The sequence below is a fragment of the Haliotis rufescens genome, unplaced genomic scaffold (genome assembly GCF_023055435.1).
Source record: "Haliotis rufescens isolate VD_foot unplaced genomic scaffold, xgHalRufe1.0.p SCAF_2, whole genome shotgun sequence".
NCBI classification, from domain to species: Eukaryota; Metazoa; Mollusca; class Gastropoda; order Lepetellida; family Haliotidae; genus Haliotis; species Haliotis rufescens.
This window is the reverse complement of record NW_025963890.1, coordinates 198138-212833: the sequence shown is the minus strand read 5'-3', so window position 1 is coordinate 212833 and position 14696 is coordinate 198138. Positions and strand designations below refer to the sequence as shown.

Sequence of the window (14696 nt, the reverse complement as noted above, 5' to 3'; positions counted from 1 at the left end):
CAACATGAACTTCATTTAGTCGCCCCTTACGACCTTCATTCATACCTGAATCCCAAGGAGTTTTCTAATAAATTAACCTGGTACAATGAAATAATAAAAACAAAAGGTTGCCAAAAAAAGAGTATGGTTTAACTTTATTATCATCAATTACATGACTTTGAATAACATTAAATACACACACATATATATATACTCTGACATTGAGTAGTGTTATATTGCTGCACCAGCTGCCAGTGCTGGGGGGTGGGGGGAGAACCTCTAATACTGATAACCACAGCAACATGTGCCCGTCTACAGGAAGTACTGGAATCTTCAGGTAATGTGTTGCAGACTTTTACCTATGTAATATTTCTCCAGTAATGATATATCAAAACTGAATATCAAATGTTTTTCTTTTGTATACTACTCAAATGAAGTTAAGGACTACCTGATTTGTTCATATTACTATAGTTAAGTTCTTAACTTCTTTTGAGTAGTATATTTATATCCACACAGCTAGCTGTTTATCACCCACAGTAAACTTCTCAATGGGGTTGTTAAGGTGACCTATGCCGAAGACCTGGGTTCGATTCCCGACATGGGTACAGTGTGCGAAGCCCATTTCTGGTGTCCCCCCACCGTGATATTGCTGGAATATTGCTAAAAGCTGCGTAAAACCATACTCACTCACTCACTGTTAAGGTGACCTGTCAGCCATGTCAATATCAAAGTTACTGTCTTAAGATATTGATAAAAATATTAAAAACAAAATATGTGATGCAGTCTTGATAAAATGCTGGGGAGATTGCCGGGTGATCTATTAATCAAACAAATGAAAACAACATGAATAATATTCCAGATATCTTGGATCTTTTGTATGGAACTCAAAACTTGTATGTATGTAAATATCAAATATGTCACAATTAAAGAATTACTAATCATTATCTCTTTGACAAAACCAAGAAATGTATGTCCGATATACATGAACCAGGGTGAGGGTTGTAAGTGGAGGGAGGGCAACTGGCAACAGAATACCATGAAAACATTCACATCCACACACACATGACGCAGACAGGGTCTACTGTATCTTGTCACAAACATTTGGGCTTTAGCGTGTGAACAGTTTGACTGAGTGGTAAAATACAATAATCCCAATACTTTCCTCCAATACCTGTTGCAACACCAACATGATGGTCACATGGAAAGCGGAGGATGCTTTCAAGGCAGTGTTTGTCCAAAGCAGATTCTCTCTCTCTCTCAAAAAAAATTGACCACACACAGAGAAGGGGTGAATTTTGAGTTGCCAGCCGGGCCATGTACATTTCGTTGCAGCAAGCCTTTCATATTTTAACTGGCCATTGGCCAATGGGCCAGCAGTTAAATCGACCCCTGGGTGATGCTATCACTGGTGCTGGACCACACGTCTCCAGTGAAGTACTTGCATGTATCTGTTGAGCTTCATCTTACACCAGTGTTCATCTACTCCATTACAGGTAAGTGGGAAATGGCATAAATATATATATTGCTATCATGGGACACTTCATTTGCTCAACACATATGATACACTCACACACCAGGTAATATTTCTCACAATCATACACCATGTATGAGCAGCATATTGAGCACAATCACTGTAAATAATAAAATATGTGAGGCAAAAATAAGGCTTTCTTATAAAGGCATGCACAAATTAATGGAACAATACATACAAATTGGACAATCTTTTGACAAGGAACAGTGGATAACTTTATACTGGTTTGAGATATATATGTAGTCTATATACTAGAAAATAAAAAGTAAATATCTTTGGTATAGTTCACAGGGCACTATGCATAGACACACAGCATCCAGTATAGTGGTCTGTCAATAGGTGAAAGTGAACTCACAACTGAATCCAATGTGATGTTTGATTTGACTCAGCTGTAACAAAACATGTACACAACTTGGTGGAATGGATATTTACGCATATTCTCATACCAGCAGTTGAAACCGAGAAATATACAACCACCGGTGCTGACATTGATAGACGGGAAGTTTATCATGTGGCTACTTGAATGTAGACACCCAAGGGACATAATTTAGTGAATGCAGAGTCCTTGCAGCCCACTAATCAACAGAAACAGTTGAATGGGTTTTAATAAAAAAATACAGTTTTATAACTTTAGTGGATATGCAGAGGCTCAGCACCAGATATGATAGTGATTAGCTTAGCTCATTACTCACAGGAATACTCTCCCATGAACTCCGGTATTGACATTAACATTCCTGTAGGTAATAGTTTCGTACCCTGTGGTATGACAGGACTTGAGCCACGTATTGCGAGGGTCTGCTGAAGATTGCAGTTTCTATATGTCATCAATGTCATCATCGTCATCTATATGTAGGTCCTGGATGTCATCAAGGTCATCGTCCTCCAAGTCCCCACTATCTATTGAAGCTTCATTGACATCTACATCATCATCGCTGTCACTCAGCTCTGGGTCAGGTCTCCCCCTTGTCTTGCGGGCTGTTAACACAGCAATATTACAAGCGAGTGAGTGAGTATGGTTTTACGCCGCTTTTAGCAATATTCCAGCAATATCACGGCGGGGGACACCAGAAATGGGCCTCACACATAGTACCCAAGTGGGGAATCGAACCTGGGTCTTCGGCGTGACGAGCGAACGCTTTAACCACTAGGCTACCCCATCTACCAACAAGCGAGTAGAAGACTGAAATGACCTGAGGAATACTGTTGTTAGATGACATAGTTCTGTGATAACTTGCACTTATTTAGAGGATATGTGTCTGTGACTCACCTTTCCTAGCTGAGGTGTATTTGTTGTTGGAGGACAAAGGTTCTGTGTCTGAGTCCTCAAGGTCAGAGAGGTCATCAAGGTCAAGGTCATCATCGTCAATCTCTGAGTCTATGTCTACATCTGCGCGACGGGATGTTCGGTAGGATTTAGTTGTTCGTGACTTGTAGCCTGAAACACAATGGGAACAATGCAGGAAACACAAGATTTACAAACTATTCTACCAACACTGATGAATATCATGCAATAATTTTTTAATTTGACGTTTACACAATATACGGCTTTTCCATTGGACAAGAGGTCAGTCACATGACCGCGAAATTGACGTTCATAAGTGTATGAACGACACAATATCACGTTCATACATTTTTCATGAGACTGTATTCTTGAAATGACGTAAACACTGACGGACTACTTCCACATTCCTGGGGAAACCCCTGGGAATTCCCTAGCACGAAAACATACATAAACATTATTTCTGATCATTTAGAACCTTTAATCTTGGTCTCAGCATTTCTGTATACATTGAGAAACTTGAAGAGAAGAGAGCTTGACTTGCATTATTGTTCACAAATTTTTCGCTACGGCCCATCCTAATGAACAAACGAAAAAATGCACATCCAAACAATCGTCAGTATCGACTCGATCTGTGTCTAGGCTGACAGTGACCGTCTCCAGCAATCTATGAATTTACCTTGGTGTCTGTTTGACGCATCTTTAATCACCTTTCAATGTCGCAAGCTCCGACGTTCATACAGTTTGTCCCTCACTCTATGAAGGTTCATACTCCAATGAACTCACACAAAGTGAAGGTCAATTCTTAATTGTCTTAGTAGATTCAATAGTCAGACATTTACCATTTACACTCCTCTTCTCTTTCATTAAATATGTACACATCCTTATTTTCATCCACAACTTCTTGAGCTATCACAGCAGTCCACATAACGCCAATAAATGACTCAGTGTGAAACAATAATCAGTGCACCAGTGTATCGTAAGTTTTCCTGCGATGATACGATACATGATACATTTGTTTCTGTATCGATACAAGATGATACACTTGCTAAAATAAAGTACTTACTGCTCGTTTAATGACCTCAGAATCTTTGTCGGTCAAATATCTCACAATGTGTTGTAATTAGCGTTTCAAGTTCTCTACTAAAAATAGCCACTACGAATGTGTGTCTACAGCTAGCTTTTCCTTTTGAACCTGCTCTGAAGTAATTTATAGTAAGAAGTTTCCATGCGATATGATGTAATGTGTATCGTGATCCGTACTGTATCATGATCCGTATTGTATCATGACCTATGTATCATGATACGTACTGTATGATCTATGTATCATGATACGTATTTTATCATGACCTATGCATCATGATATGTATTGTATCATGACCTATGTATCATGATACGTACTGTATGATCTATGTATCATGATACGTATTGTATCATGACCTATGCATCATGATATGTATTGTATCGTGACCTATGTATCGTGATACGTATTGTATCGCGACCTTGCTGTATGGTTTCACCCCTATAAATGACATTTACCTTTTGATAACATTATCCAATTACTTTTACAATTGTCTCAATGATGCAGCTCTAGTCAGGTACACGATACAACCTTACTTGTCCTAATAACATGAATAGAACGTAAGAAAGGAGCATGCATTCTGGGACCTATCCTCAAGGTAAGTCCATACTACAACACAGACATACGTTAGTCTTGGCACTTGGAGGGCAGTGTGGAACAATACCCCGGCCTCTCCTCTGGGATAGAAACGAACCCAAGCCTTTCCATGTATACGTGGCTGTAACTTGTTTAATACCACACCCAGCAATATTCCTCCTATTAGATAGAGGCCTGGAAACAATCAAATCAGGATCAGACAATCCAGTGATTGATATTGTGAGAAACGCTGACTCTCAACCAAGCCATGTGGTCGCCTCTTGTGACAAGTGTAGTTCTGGGGTACGCTGACTCGCAACCAAGCCATGTGGTCATCTCTTGTGACAAGTGTAGTGCTGGGGTACGCTGACTCGCAACCAAGCCATGTGGTCGCCTCTTGTGACAAGTGTAGTGCTGGGGTACGCTGACTCTCAACCAAGCCATGTGGTCGCCTCTTGTGACAAGTGTAGTGCTGGGGTACGCTGACTCTCAACCAAGCCAATAGGTCGCCTCTTGTGACAAGTGTAGTTCTGGGGTACGCTGACTCTCAACCAAGCCAATAGGTCGCCTCTTGTGACAAGTGTAGTTCTGGGGTACGCTGACTCTCAACCAAGCCATGTGGTCGCCTCTTGTGACAAGTGTAGTTCTGGGGTACGCTGACTCTCAACCAAGCCATGTGGTCGCCTCTTGTGACAAGTGTAGTGCTGGGGTACGCTGACTCTCAACCAAGCCATGTGGTCGCCTCTTTTGACAAGTGTAGTTCTGGGGTACGCTGACTCTCAACCAAGCCATGTGGTCGCCTCTTGTGACAAGTGTAGTGCTGGGGTTCGCTGACTCTCAACCAAGCCATGTGGTCGCCTCTTGTGACAAGTGTCGTGCTGGGGTACGCTGACTCTCAACCAAGCCATGTGGTCGCCTCTTGTGACAAGTGTAGTTCTGGGGTACGCTGACTCTCAACCAAAGCCATGTGGTCGCCTCTTGTGACAAGTGTAGTTCTGGGGTACGCTGACTCTCAACCAAGCCAATAGGTCGCCTCTTGTGACAAGTGTAGTTCTGGGGTACGCTGACTCTCAACCAAGCCAATAGGTCGCCTCTTGTGACAAGTGTAGTTCTGGGGTACGCTGACTCTCAACCAAGCCAATAGGTCGCCTCTTGTGACAAGTGTAGTTCTGGGGTACGCTGACTCTCAACCAAAGCCATGTGGTCGCCTCTTGTGACAAGTGTAGTTCTGGGGTACGCTGACTCTCAACCAAGCCAATAGGTCGCCTCTTGTGACAAGTGTAGTTCTGGGGTACCCTGACTCTCAACCAAGCCAATAGGTCGCCTCTTGTGACAAGTGTAGTTCTGGGGTACCCTGACTCTCAACCAAGCCAATAGGTCGCCTCTTGTGACAAGTGTAGTGCTGGGGTACGCTGACTCTCAACTAAAGCCATGTGGTCGCCTTTTGTGACAAGTGTAGTTCTGGGGTACGCTGACTCTCAACCAAGCCATGTGGTCGCCTCTTGTGACAAGTGTAGTTCTGGGGTACGCTGACTCTCAACCAAAGCCATGTGGTCGCCTCTTGTGACAAGTGTAGTTCTGGGGTACGCTGACTCTCAACCAAGCCAATAGGTCGCCTCTTGAGACAAGTGTAGTTCTGGGGTACGCTGACTCTCAACCAAGCCAATAGGTCACCTCTTGTGACAAGTGTAGTTCTGGGGTACGCTGACTCTCAACCAAGCCAATAGGTCGCCTCTTGTGACAAGTGTAGTTCTGGGGTACGCTGACTCTCAACCAAGCCAATAGGTCGCCTCTTGTGACAAGTGTAGTTCTGGGGTACGCTGACTCTCAACCAAGCCAATAGGTCGCCTCTTGTGACAAGTGTAGTTCTGGGGTACGCTGACTCTCAACCAAGCCATGTGGTCGCCTCTTGTGACAAGTGTAGGCTGCTCAGGGCCTATTCTAACTAGGGGTGAAACGATCCAGCAAAGGTCACGATACGATGCGTATTATGATATATAGGTCACAATATGATACATATTGCGATACTCATTTTTACGTCAAATCGCATGGAAACCTATTGACAATAAATATTTCAGAGCAGGTTCAAAAGGAAAAGCTAGCTGTAGACACATGTTCGGTTTTAGTAGTGAACTTGAAACGCTAATCACAACACATTTAGCAATATCTGACTAACAAAAATGCTGAGGTCATTAAACGAGTAGTAAGTAATTTATTTTAGCAAGTGAATCATCTGGTATCTGTACAGAAAAGAAACGTATCGTGTATCATATCGTCACATGAAACTCACGATGCACCAGTGCACCGATGTATAGTTGGTTGGTTGGTTGGTTGGTTGGTTGTTTAACGCCGCACTCAGCAATATTCCAGCTATATGACGGCAGTCTGTAAATAATCGAGTCTGGAACAGACAATCCAGTGATTGATATCATGAGCATCGATCCATGCAATTGGGGCGAGCCTGACCACCCGATCCCGTTAGTCGCCTTTTACGGCAAGCATGTGTTGCTGAAGACCTATTCTACCCCGGATCTTCACGGGTCACACCGATGTATAGGTTCTCCCCCAATTCACACCCAGAAACCACACTGGAGACTCACTGTTAGTGTTGCTGTTGTGAGGAGATGCTGATGTAACATTTAGACGGGCATCCACAGTGTTCAGTTTGTCCTTTAGTGTCCGTACTGTGCTCCTGTATGGGAAATGTGCAACAGGTATCAGACAGGCGGGGTAGATACGGAGGCTGACATCAGCAATCAATGGCTGTGAAGTGAGTCAGGGAATGTTTATTGATGCTGCGGTCTGCTGGTACATCAGCTGTGGTTGACATTGGGAGCAACTATCCAGCCCATAGGTAGGGCTGACACACAATAACACAATAACACATTGTAGTGACACAATTGTCAGTTTACACAGGTCTGACGACAAGCATGAGCTAGTTACATATCCTACATCCATTACCTGTGACCTTACAGGGTGAAGCAGTATGGTTGAGTAAGTGAGTGGTTGGTAGAGTGGTTGAGTGAGTGGGTAAGTGAGTGGTTGAGTGAGTGGGTAAGTGAGTGGTTGAGTAAGTGAGTGGTTGAGTAAGTGAGTGGTTGAGTAAGTGAGTGGGTGAGTGAGTGGTTGAGTAAGTGAGTGGTTGGTAGAGCGGTTGAGTGAGTGGTTGAGTGAGTGGTTGAGTGAGTGGTTGAGTGAGTGAGTGGTTGAGTAAGTGAGTGGTTGAGTAAGTGAGTGGGTGAGTGAGTGGTTGAGTAAGTGAGTGGTTGGTAGAGTGGTTGAGTGAGTGGGTAAGTGAGTGGTTGAGTGAGTGGGTAAGTGAGTGGTTGAGTAAGTGAGTGGTTGAGTAAGTGAGTGGTTGAGTAAGTGAGTGGGTGAGTGAGTGGTTGAGTAAGTGAGTGGTTGGTAGAGCGGTTGGTAGAGTGAGTGGTTGAGTGTGTGGTTGAGTGAGTGGTTGAGTGATTGATTGAGAGGTTGAGTGAGTGAGCGATTTGTAGAGCGGTTGAGTGGTTGGTTGAGTGGTTGAGTGTGTGGTTGGTTGAGTGGTTGAGTGAGTGGTTGAATGAGTGGTTGAGAGGTTGAGTGAGTGAGTGATTGGTAGAGCAGTTGAATGAGTGAGTAAGTGAGTAGGAGAGTGGTTGAGTGAGTGAGTGAGTGAACGAGCGAGTGAACGAGCGAGAGAGTGAACAGTCCAGCCATATCATGACAGGGATACCAGGAAATAACTTCACACCTTGTACCAGTGTGGGGTGTCTCCCGCGGGCCTGCTACACTACTACTAGTGATAGACCATTCCCCTGGTCAATAAACATTAAATACCTGAGATGTTCCAGCTGCGTGTGTCCAAGACTCCGGTCAGCATCAGGACACGTCTTCAAGATCTCAGTCAGATTCCTTGTCCGACCATTTGTGATTTCATGCAAGGACTGTTGGAAAGATAAACTAGCATGTATTACATGAATGTTGATGTATAAACAGTAGGTGTTGACACAGTCCACATCATTGGCTTTGTGTTTTCTCAGAAGTGAAAGTGAAAATTACCAACACATCCACTGCCTCTCTAACCTTGTTCATCCTGTCCTGTGACCTCTCCAGATCTCTCTTGTCATAGTGAGCTCCCATCACATCCATTTCTACAGACCCTGCATCACAAAAATCCCAAACAATTACTTACAAATTTAATTTTCATCTCAGTTTCTGATGCATATCACTTGAGTTGAGATTCACATTCAGTTCTCTACCCCACGCTTGTAGTTCACTGACAACATCAAGCAAACTGAAATGTTGCATTGAAAGAATAAAGAAGTTGAAATTCATAAGTCCAATGTCTTCAGTCAAACAGGATTAGATCGTAACAATTGTGTCCACACACGTCAATAATTCCAACATACCCACTCTTCTCCTGAGGACATCGAGATCTTTTCTGATGTATCGCAGCTCCTCCTGAATGTCTTGCCGACTGGACAAAAACTCTACTTCTTTAAATGATATATACATCCTTGCTGAATCTTAAACATTGCTTGAAACTGAAAATATGTGGACCTCTGTCTCTGTTACTACTAAAGTCTAGTGAATTGGGAAACATTCAAGATGGATTTTGAAATCTCAAACAATGACTGATTAATACTTTCTCAGTTTCCTTATATAAATACCAATATATTTAATATCAAAACTGAAAATTAGCATCATACTTTACAACACAAACACATCTAGGAACAGAAGCAGAACTTGAAACTTTGTTGTTTATCCAACTTTTGTGGGATTTTATCCCATCACACACTCATTTTCAAAGAGCTAATATTAGCAAATATAAAATATTATTAGAAAATAAAAGATAACAGATTTCATGAAGATAGGAACTGATCATCAGTTGTCAATAACAACCAATTACTTGGAACAAAAGAAACTTGAACTAGAAGGTTCACTAAAAAGTTACTAGAAAGTACTATAAAGACACCCTTTGACTGATCGGTTCAGTTAATAAATGACAGTTTCCCTCACACTTCTTCTAAATCTCTGGATGCTGTGAAGGACGTGTGATCAGATGTAGAGTGATGGTCTACCCGAGTCCTAAAAAGCTGAAGTTGATCTCTAACATCCTTGACTTCCCGTTTGAGGTCTCGCTTGATCTGGTCCATCTGCCATTCAAGGTGAGGGTTGCCACTGCCCCTCCCCAATACGTGGCTGCTTAGTTCACTCAGCTCACCTGCAAAACACAACACACCTGTAACACACCTGCAATAGACAACACACCTGTAACACACAACACACCTGTAACACACCTACAATAGACAACACACCTGTAACACACAACACACCTGTAACACACCTACAATAGACAACACACCTGTAACACACAACACACCTGTAACACACCTACAATAGACAACACACCTGTAACACACAACACACCTGTAACACACCCGCAATAGACAACACACCTGTAACACACAACACACCTGTAACACATCTACAATAGACAAAACACCTGTAACACACAACACACCTGTAACACACAACACCCTTGTTGCACACTACATACAACACCCCTGTAACACACAACACCCCTGTAACACACAACATACAACACCCCTGTAACACACGACACACAACACCCCTGTAACACACAGCTACCTGTAACACACAACATACAACACCCCTGTAACACACAACACCCCTGTAACACACAACATACAACACCCCGGTAACACACCTGCAACACATTTCTGACACCCTGTCTATCATGTTGTGGGAGAGACTTACTTCTGACATCCTGTCTATCATGTTCTGGGAGAGACTTACTTCTGACATCCTGTCTATCATGTTCTGGGAGAGACTTACTTCTGACACCCTGTCTATCATGTTCTGGGAGAGACTTACTTCTGACACCCTGTCTATCATGTTCTGGGAGAGACTTACTTCTGACATCCCGTCTATCATGTTCTGGGAGAGACTTACTTCTGACACCCTGTCTATCATGTTCTGGGAGAGACTTACTTCTGACATCCTGTCTATCATGTTCTGGGAGAGACTTACTTCTGACATCCCGTCTATCATGTTCTGGGAGAGACTTACTTCTGACATCCTGTCTATCATGTTCTGGGAGAGACTTACTTCTGACACCCTGTCTATCATGTTCTGGGAGAGACTTACTTCTGACACCCTGTCTATCATGTTCTGGGAGAGACTTACTTCTGACACCCTGTCTATCATGTTCTGGGAGAGACTTACTTCTGACACCCTGTCTATCATGTTGTGGGAGAGACTTACTTCTGACACCCTGTCAATCATGTTCTGGGAGAGACTTACTTCTGACACCCTGTCTATCATGTTCTGGGAGAGACTTACTTCTGACACCCTGTCTATCATGTTCTGGGAGAGACTTACTTCTGACATCCCGTCTATCATGTTCTGGGAGAGACTTACTTCTGACACCCTGTCTATCATGTTCTGGGAGAGACTTACTTCTGACATCCTGTCTACCATGTTCTGGGAGAGACTTACTTCTGACATCCCGTCTATCATGTTCTGGGAGAGACTTACTTCTGACACCCTGTCTATCATGTTCTGGGAGAGACTTACTTCTGACATCCTGTCTATCATGTTCTGGGAGAGACTTACTTCTGACACCCTGTCTATCATGTTGTGGGAGAGACTTACTTCTGACATCCTGTCTATCATGTTCTGGGAGAGACTTACTTCTGACATCCTGTCTATCATGTTCTGGGAGAGACTTACTTCTGACACCCTGTCTATCATGTTGTGGGAGAGACTTACTTCTGACACCCTGTCAATCATGTTCTGGGAGAGACTTACTTCTGACACCCTGTCTATCATGTTGTGGGAGAGACTTACTTCTGACACCCTGTCTATCATGTTCTGGGAGAGACTTACTTCTGACATCCTGTCTATCATGTTCTGGGAGAGACTTACTTCTGACACCCTGTCTATCATGTTGTGGGAGAGACTTACTTCTGACATCCTGTCTATCATGTTGTGGGAGAGACTTACTTCTGACATCCTGTCTATCATGTCCTGGGAGAGACTTACTTCTGACACCCTGTCTATCATGTTGTGGGAGAGAATTACTTCTGACACCCTGTCTATCATGTTCTGGGAGAGACTTACTTCTGACACCCTGTCTATCATGTTCTGGGAGAGACTTACTTCTGACACCCTGTCTATCATGTTGTGGGAGAGACTTACTTCTGACACCCTGTCAATCATGTTCTGGGAGAGACTTACTTCTGACATCCTGTCTATCATGTTGTGGGAGAGACTTACTTCTGACATCCTGTCTATCATGTTCTGGGAGAGACTTACTTCTGACATCCTGTCTATCATGTTGTGGGAGAGACTTACTTCTGACATCCTGTCTATCATGTCCTGGGAGAGACTTACTTCTGGCACACTGTCTATCATGTTCTGGGAGAGAATTACTTCTGACACCCTGTCAATCATGTTCTGGGGGAGACTTACTTCTGGCACACTGTCTATCATGTTCTGGGAGAGACTTACTTCTGAGCATCTGGATCTGGTTCTGGTACTCTCCTCTCTCCTTCTCCAGACTCTGCACTGACTTGCTCAGTCGACTTATTGTCTGGGGAAAACATTATAAAAAATGATGTTAATGTTGTTCAGACTGGGTTTGTGCAAAAGACCCATGAGGTTTACTTGTCAGGGAGTTAATGAGGTTTACTTGTCAGGGAGTTAATGAGGTTTACTTGTCAGGGAGTTACTGGTGATTGTCTCTGGCTTATGGAAATCACACAATGATGACAACCATAAACTAAAAGCATTTATTAAACACAATCATTGCCAACTCAGCATCAGATGACCATCATGACAATCAACCAGTATCTTTTCTCTCAGTTTTGTTACCCTACTTGTAACTGACAATGTGTCTTTAAGAGACGTTAGCTGTTACAAATGTTGGTTAATATACTCCTTGGAAAAGTACAGTCACAAAACATCTTTTCCAAAAGAGGGAAACACTTACTTTTACTTACATAACTTAAAGCTTTATACTTACCAAATTTCACAGACACATTCATATGAATTTGGATTCATTATATTCATCAATGGCTATTATTTCTGAGGTCACAACAATTTACTGGAGTTTTGAACCCTTCTGGATTGTTCTAAGAGCCTTTTTGGTACAATTTTGTTCAAAGAAGTGGTAAGGATAATTTCAAACTCTGTGTAAGACATTTCACTCAGGTTTTGTATTAGTAAGTTTAGATTTGTGAATTTGAGTAATGAAAATCATTAAGTAAAACAAAGATTTTTAACATGTAGATTGGTCAAAAGGTTGTCACTGATAAATTACCGCATTCTGTTCTTCAATTTTCTCCTGTAGTTGTAAGGTACTGGACTGTGGCATCCCAGTGAGCTCCTGACGTATGTTAGAGTTGATCATGTTGTGACCATATCTGTCTGTCAGTCGACTTCTAGGAGTAGAGGATGCTGGGTAGTGGCCCAGTGATGTAGACAAGAGGGGAGATGGAGTGTCTGTGTGAAAACAAGACATTGTAGAGACCATGCAGAGTGGAATTGACATACTGGCCCTGCGAAATTATAATAGACTACTAAGAGTGAAGGGAGGCATGTATATAACTCTGGGTCACTAAACTGAATGAGCTACCAGTACTTGAAAAACCATTTAGCTATACATTCCAAGGGGGATTGCAAAGAGAAATATAGCTTAAAAGAGCTGTTTCTTATATACCATATTCGACGTAATAAGCGCCCCGCTCTCATAAGTGCGTTCTTAATTTCCAAACAATCACAGATAAACTTTTGGGTTCTTTTGGGACATCCTGTTGTCCAAACTGGTCACTTATCATCGGTTCAAGATACACAAAAACACAAGAACTTAGATACTCACAGTCTAAGGAAACTGTATCCGGAGACAGGTTTGCTTTACTTCTTAACTTTTGCTGTAAGGAAAAAGAAATATCAGGACACATATATACACACTAAGCACCAGGCCATATACTCAGAGGGTGAAGCAATCAGAGTGCTTAAAAGGTGAACATGGTTACAAAATTAAAATCATTTGACTCCAAGTGACGGCTTGTCACAAAACACATGAGCACATCAACAGGAATAGAAATTAACCAAGTAAGTCTACCAGCCCGAATAGTGATAACATGTAGCCATAACCCAAAAAATGAAATTCGACTAGCCTGTAGGATACCTTCAACATTAGTAGAACTGGTCCAGACAAGCAGGCTAGTGCTAATTTCTAAGCCTGCATCAAGTAGCGACCCTTTTTTTAACTCCCTCTCATCGTCGTCTATCAGACATCCAAGCCACCATAGTATACTTTCATTCAAGGATCCAAGGGTTAAGGATAAAGTTGGGGAAAATCTACCCGAACATAAACACAACTAACCGTGGGGACTGAAGAGGCACACAACATCAGTGAGGATTGTATTAGCAATCTTGAGATGGATGAGATAAAGCAAAGACCTATATACGTCTTTGGATAAAGTTTTTGGGATGCTCTTTGTTGGGGAACAGATTCTATAATCTCTCCCAAATAGACTCAAATCCATTTCTCGTACAAAAATAAAAAACTATGTATTTTTATTTTCTAATATTTTTTTAAATAGCACTAAAAAAAGGCGATAAACAGATAAAGCTTGCAAACACGCCGTATTAACGCATACTTACTTTCACCTTCGCCAAGTTGGCTTCTGTTTCTTGGACAATTGACGAAAATTTACTTTCCCAGTTCATTTTTCCTTTTGGAAAGAACTATCAGCAACAATGAATCATGAGATCTCATGGAAATATTATCTTGTCTTTGTGTTGTCGACGCGATGATCTTCAGGTGGGTGAACTACACGTACCCTATATATTCTCAACAACTAAACATAAAAACATCACACCGTTTGTCTGGCTAACTGTCACTAGTCAATGCAACCATTATGTAACATGATACATCATGCATTTCCTAATTTTCAGGGCTTACCACCGTTGCTTAGCGGATCGTTTGCATTATCAACGATGGTTTCTTTCTATCTCTAAACACAAAAGAGTCTTTCGACGAACGAGCTATTGGAGTTGTTTCCCTTACATTAGAGTTGCTTTTTTTCAGTCTATTGAATCTGAAGGAAAGTTGTTGTTTTTCGCACATCTAATTGGTACTTAACTTCATTTTCCAAAATGATTAAATCTACTTAAAAAATTACACAAAATGGACAGCAAATTTTGTCTCGACGTAATTCAGAGGGTATATAGGA

At 42.1% G+C, this 14696-nt stretch overlaps 1 protein-coding gene across 2 annotated transcripts; it reads right to left on the bottom strand.

The window, feature by feature from the left end:
* Positions 1-117: 117 nt before the first annotated feature.
* Positions 118-14476, bottom strand: LOC124119628. Of its 2 annotated transcripts, XM_048399445.1 has the most exons (12): positions 14332-14476; positions 14125-14237; positions 13334-13385; positions 12776-12957; positions 11965-12046; positions 9448-9652; positions 8838-8905; positions 8512-8588; positions 8266-8372; positions 7047-7138; positions 2778-2945; positions 118-2485 (listed from the first exon to the last, which is right to left on the bottom strand). In XM_048399445.1, the coding sequence occupies exons 2-12, from the start codon at positions 14188-14190 to the stop codon at positions 2325-2327; spliced, it is 1260 nt and encodes a 419-aa protein (XP_048255402.1). In that variant the 5' UTR covers positions 14191-14237; positions 14332-14476; the 3' UTR covers positions 118-2324. The 2 variants fall into 2 exon arrangements, with proteins under 2 accessions (XP_048255402.1, XP_046338155.1); XM_046482199.2 differs by having other exon boundaries at positions 14125-14476.
* Between the last annotated feature and the right edge of the window lie 220 nt (positions 14477-14696).

Coding starts and splice junctions, on each gene's coding strand:
- LOC124119628 (XM_046482199.2), bottom strand. CDS start 14,190: ATGAACTGGGAAAGTAAATTTTCGTCAATTGTCCAAGAAACAGAAGCC. Junction 13,386..14,124: donor CCAACTTGGCGAAGGTGAAA/GTAAGTATGCGT, acceptor TTTTCCTTACAG/CAAAAGTTAAGAAGTAAAGC. Junction 7,139..8,265: donor ACGCAGCTGGAACATCTCAG/GTATTTAATGTT, acceptor TTTCCCATACAG/GAGCACAGTACGGACACTAA.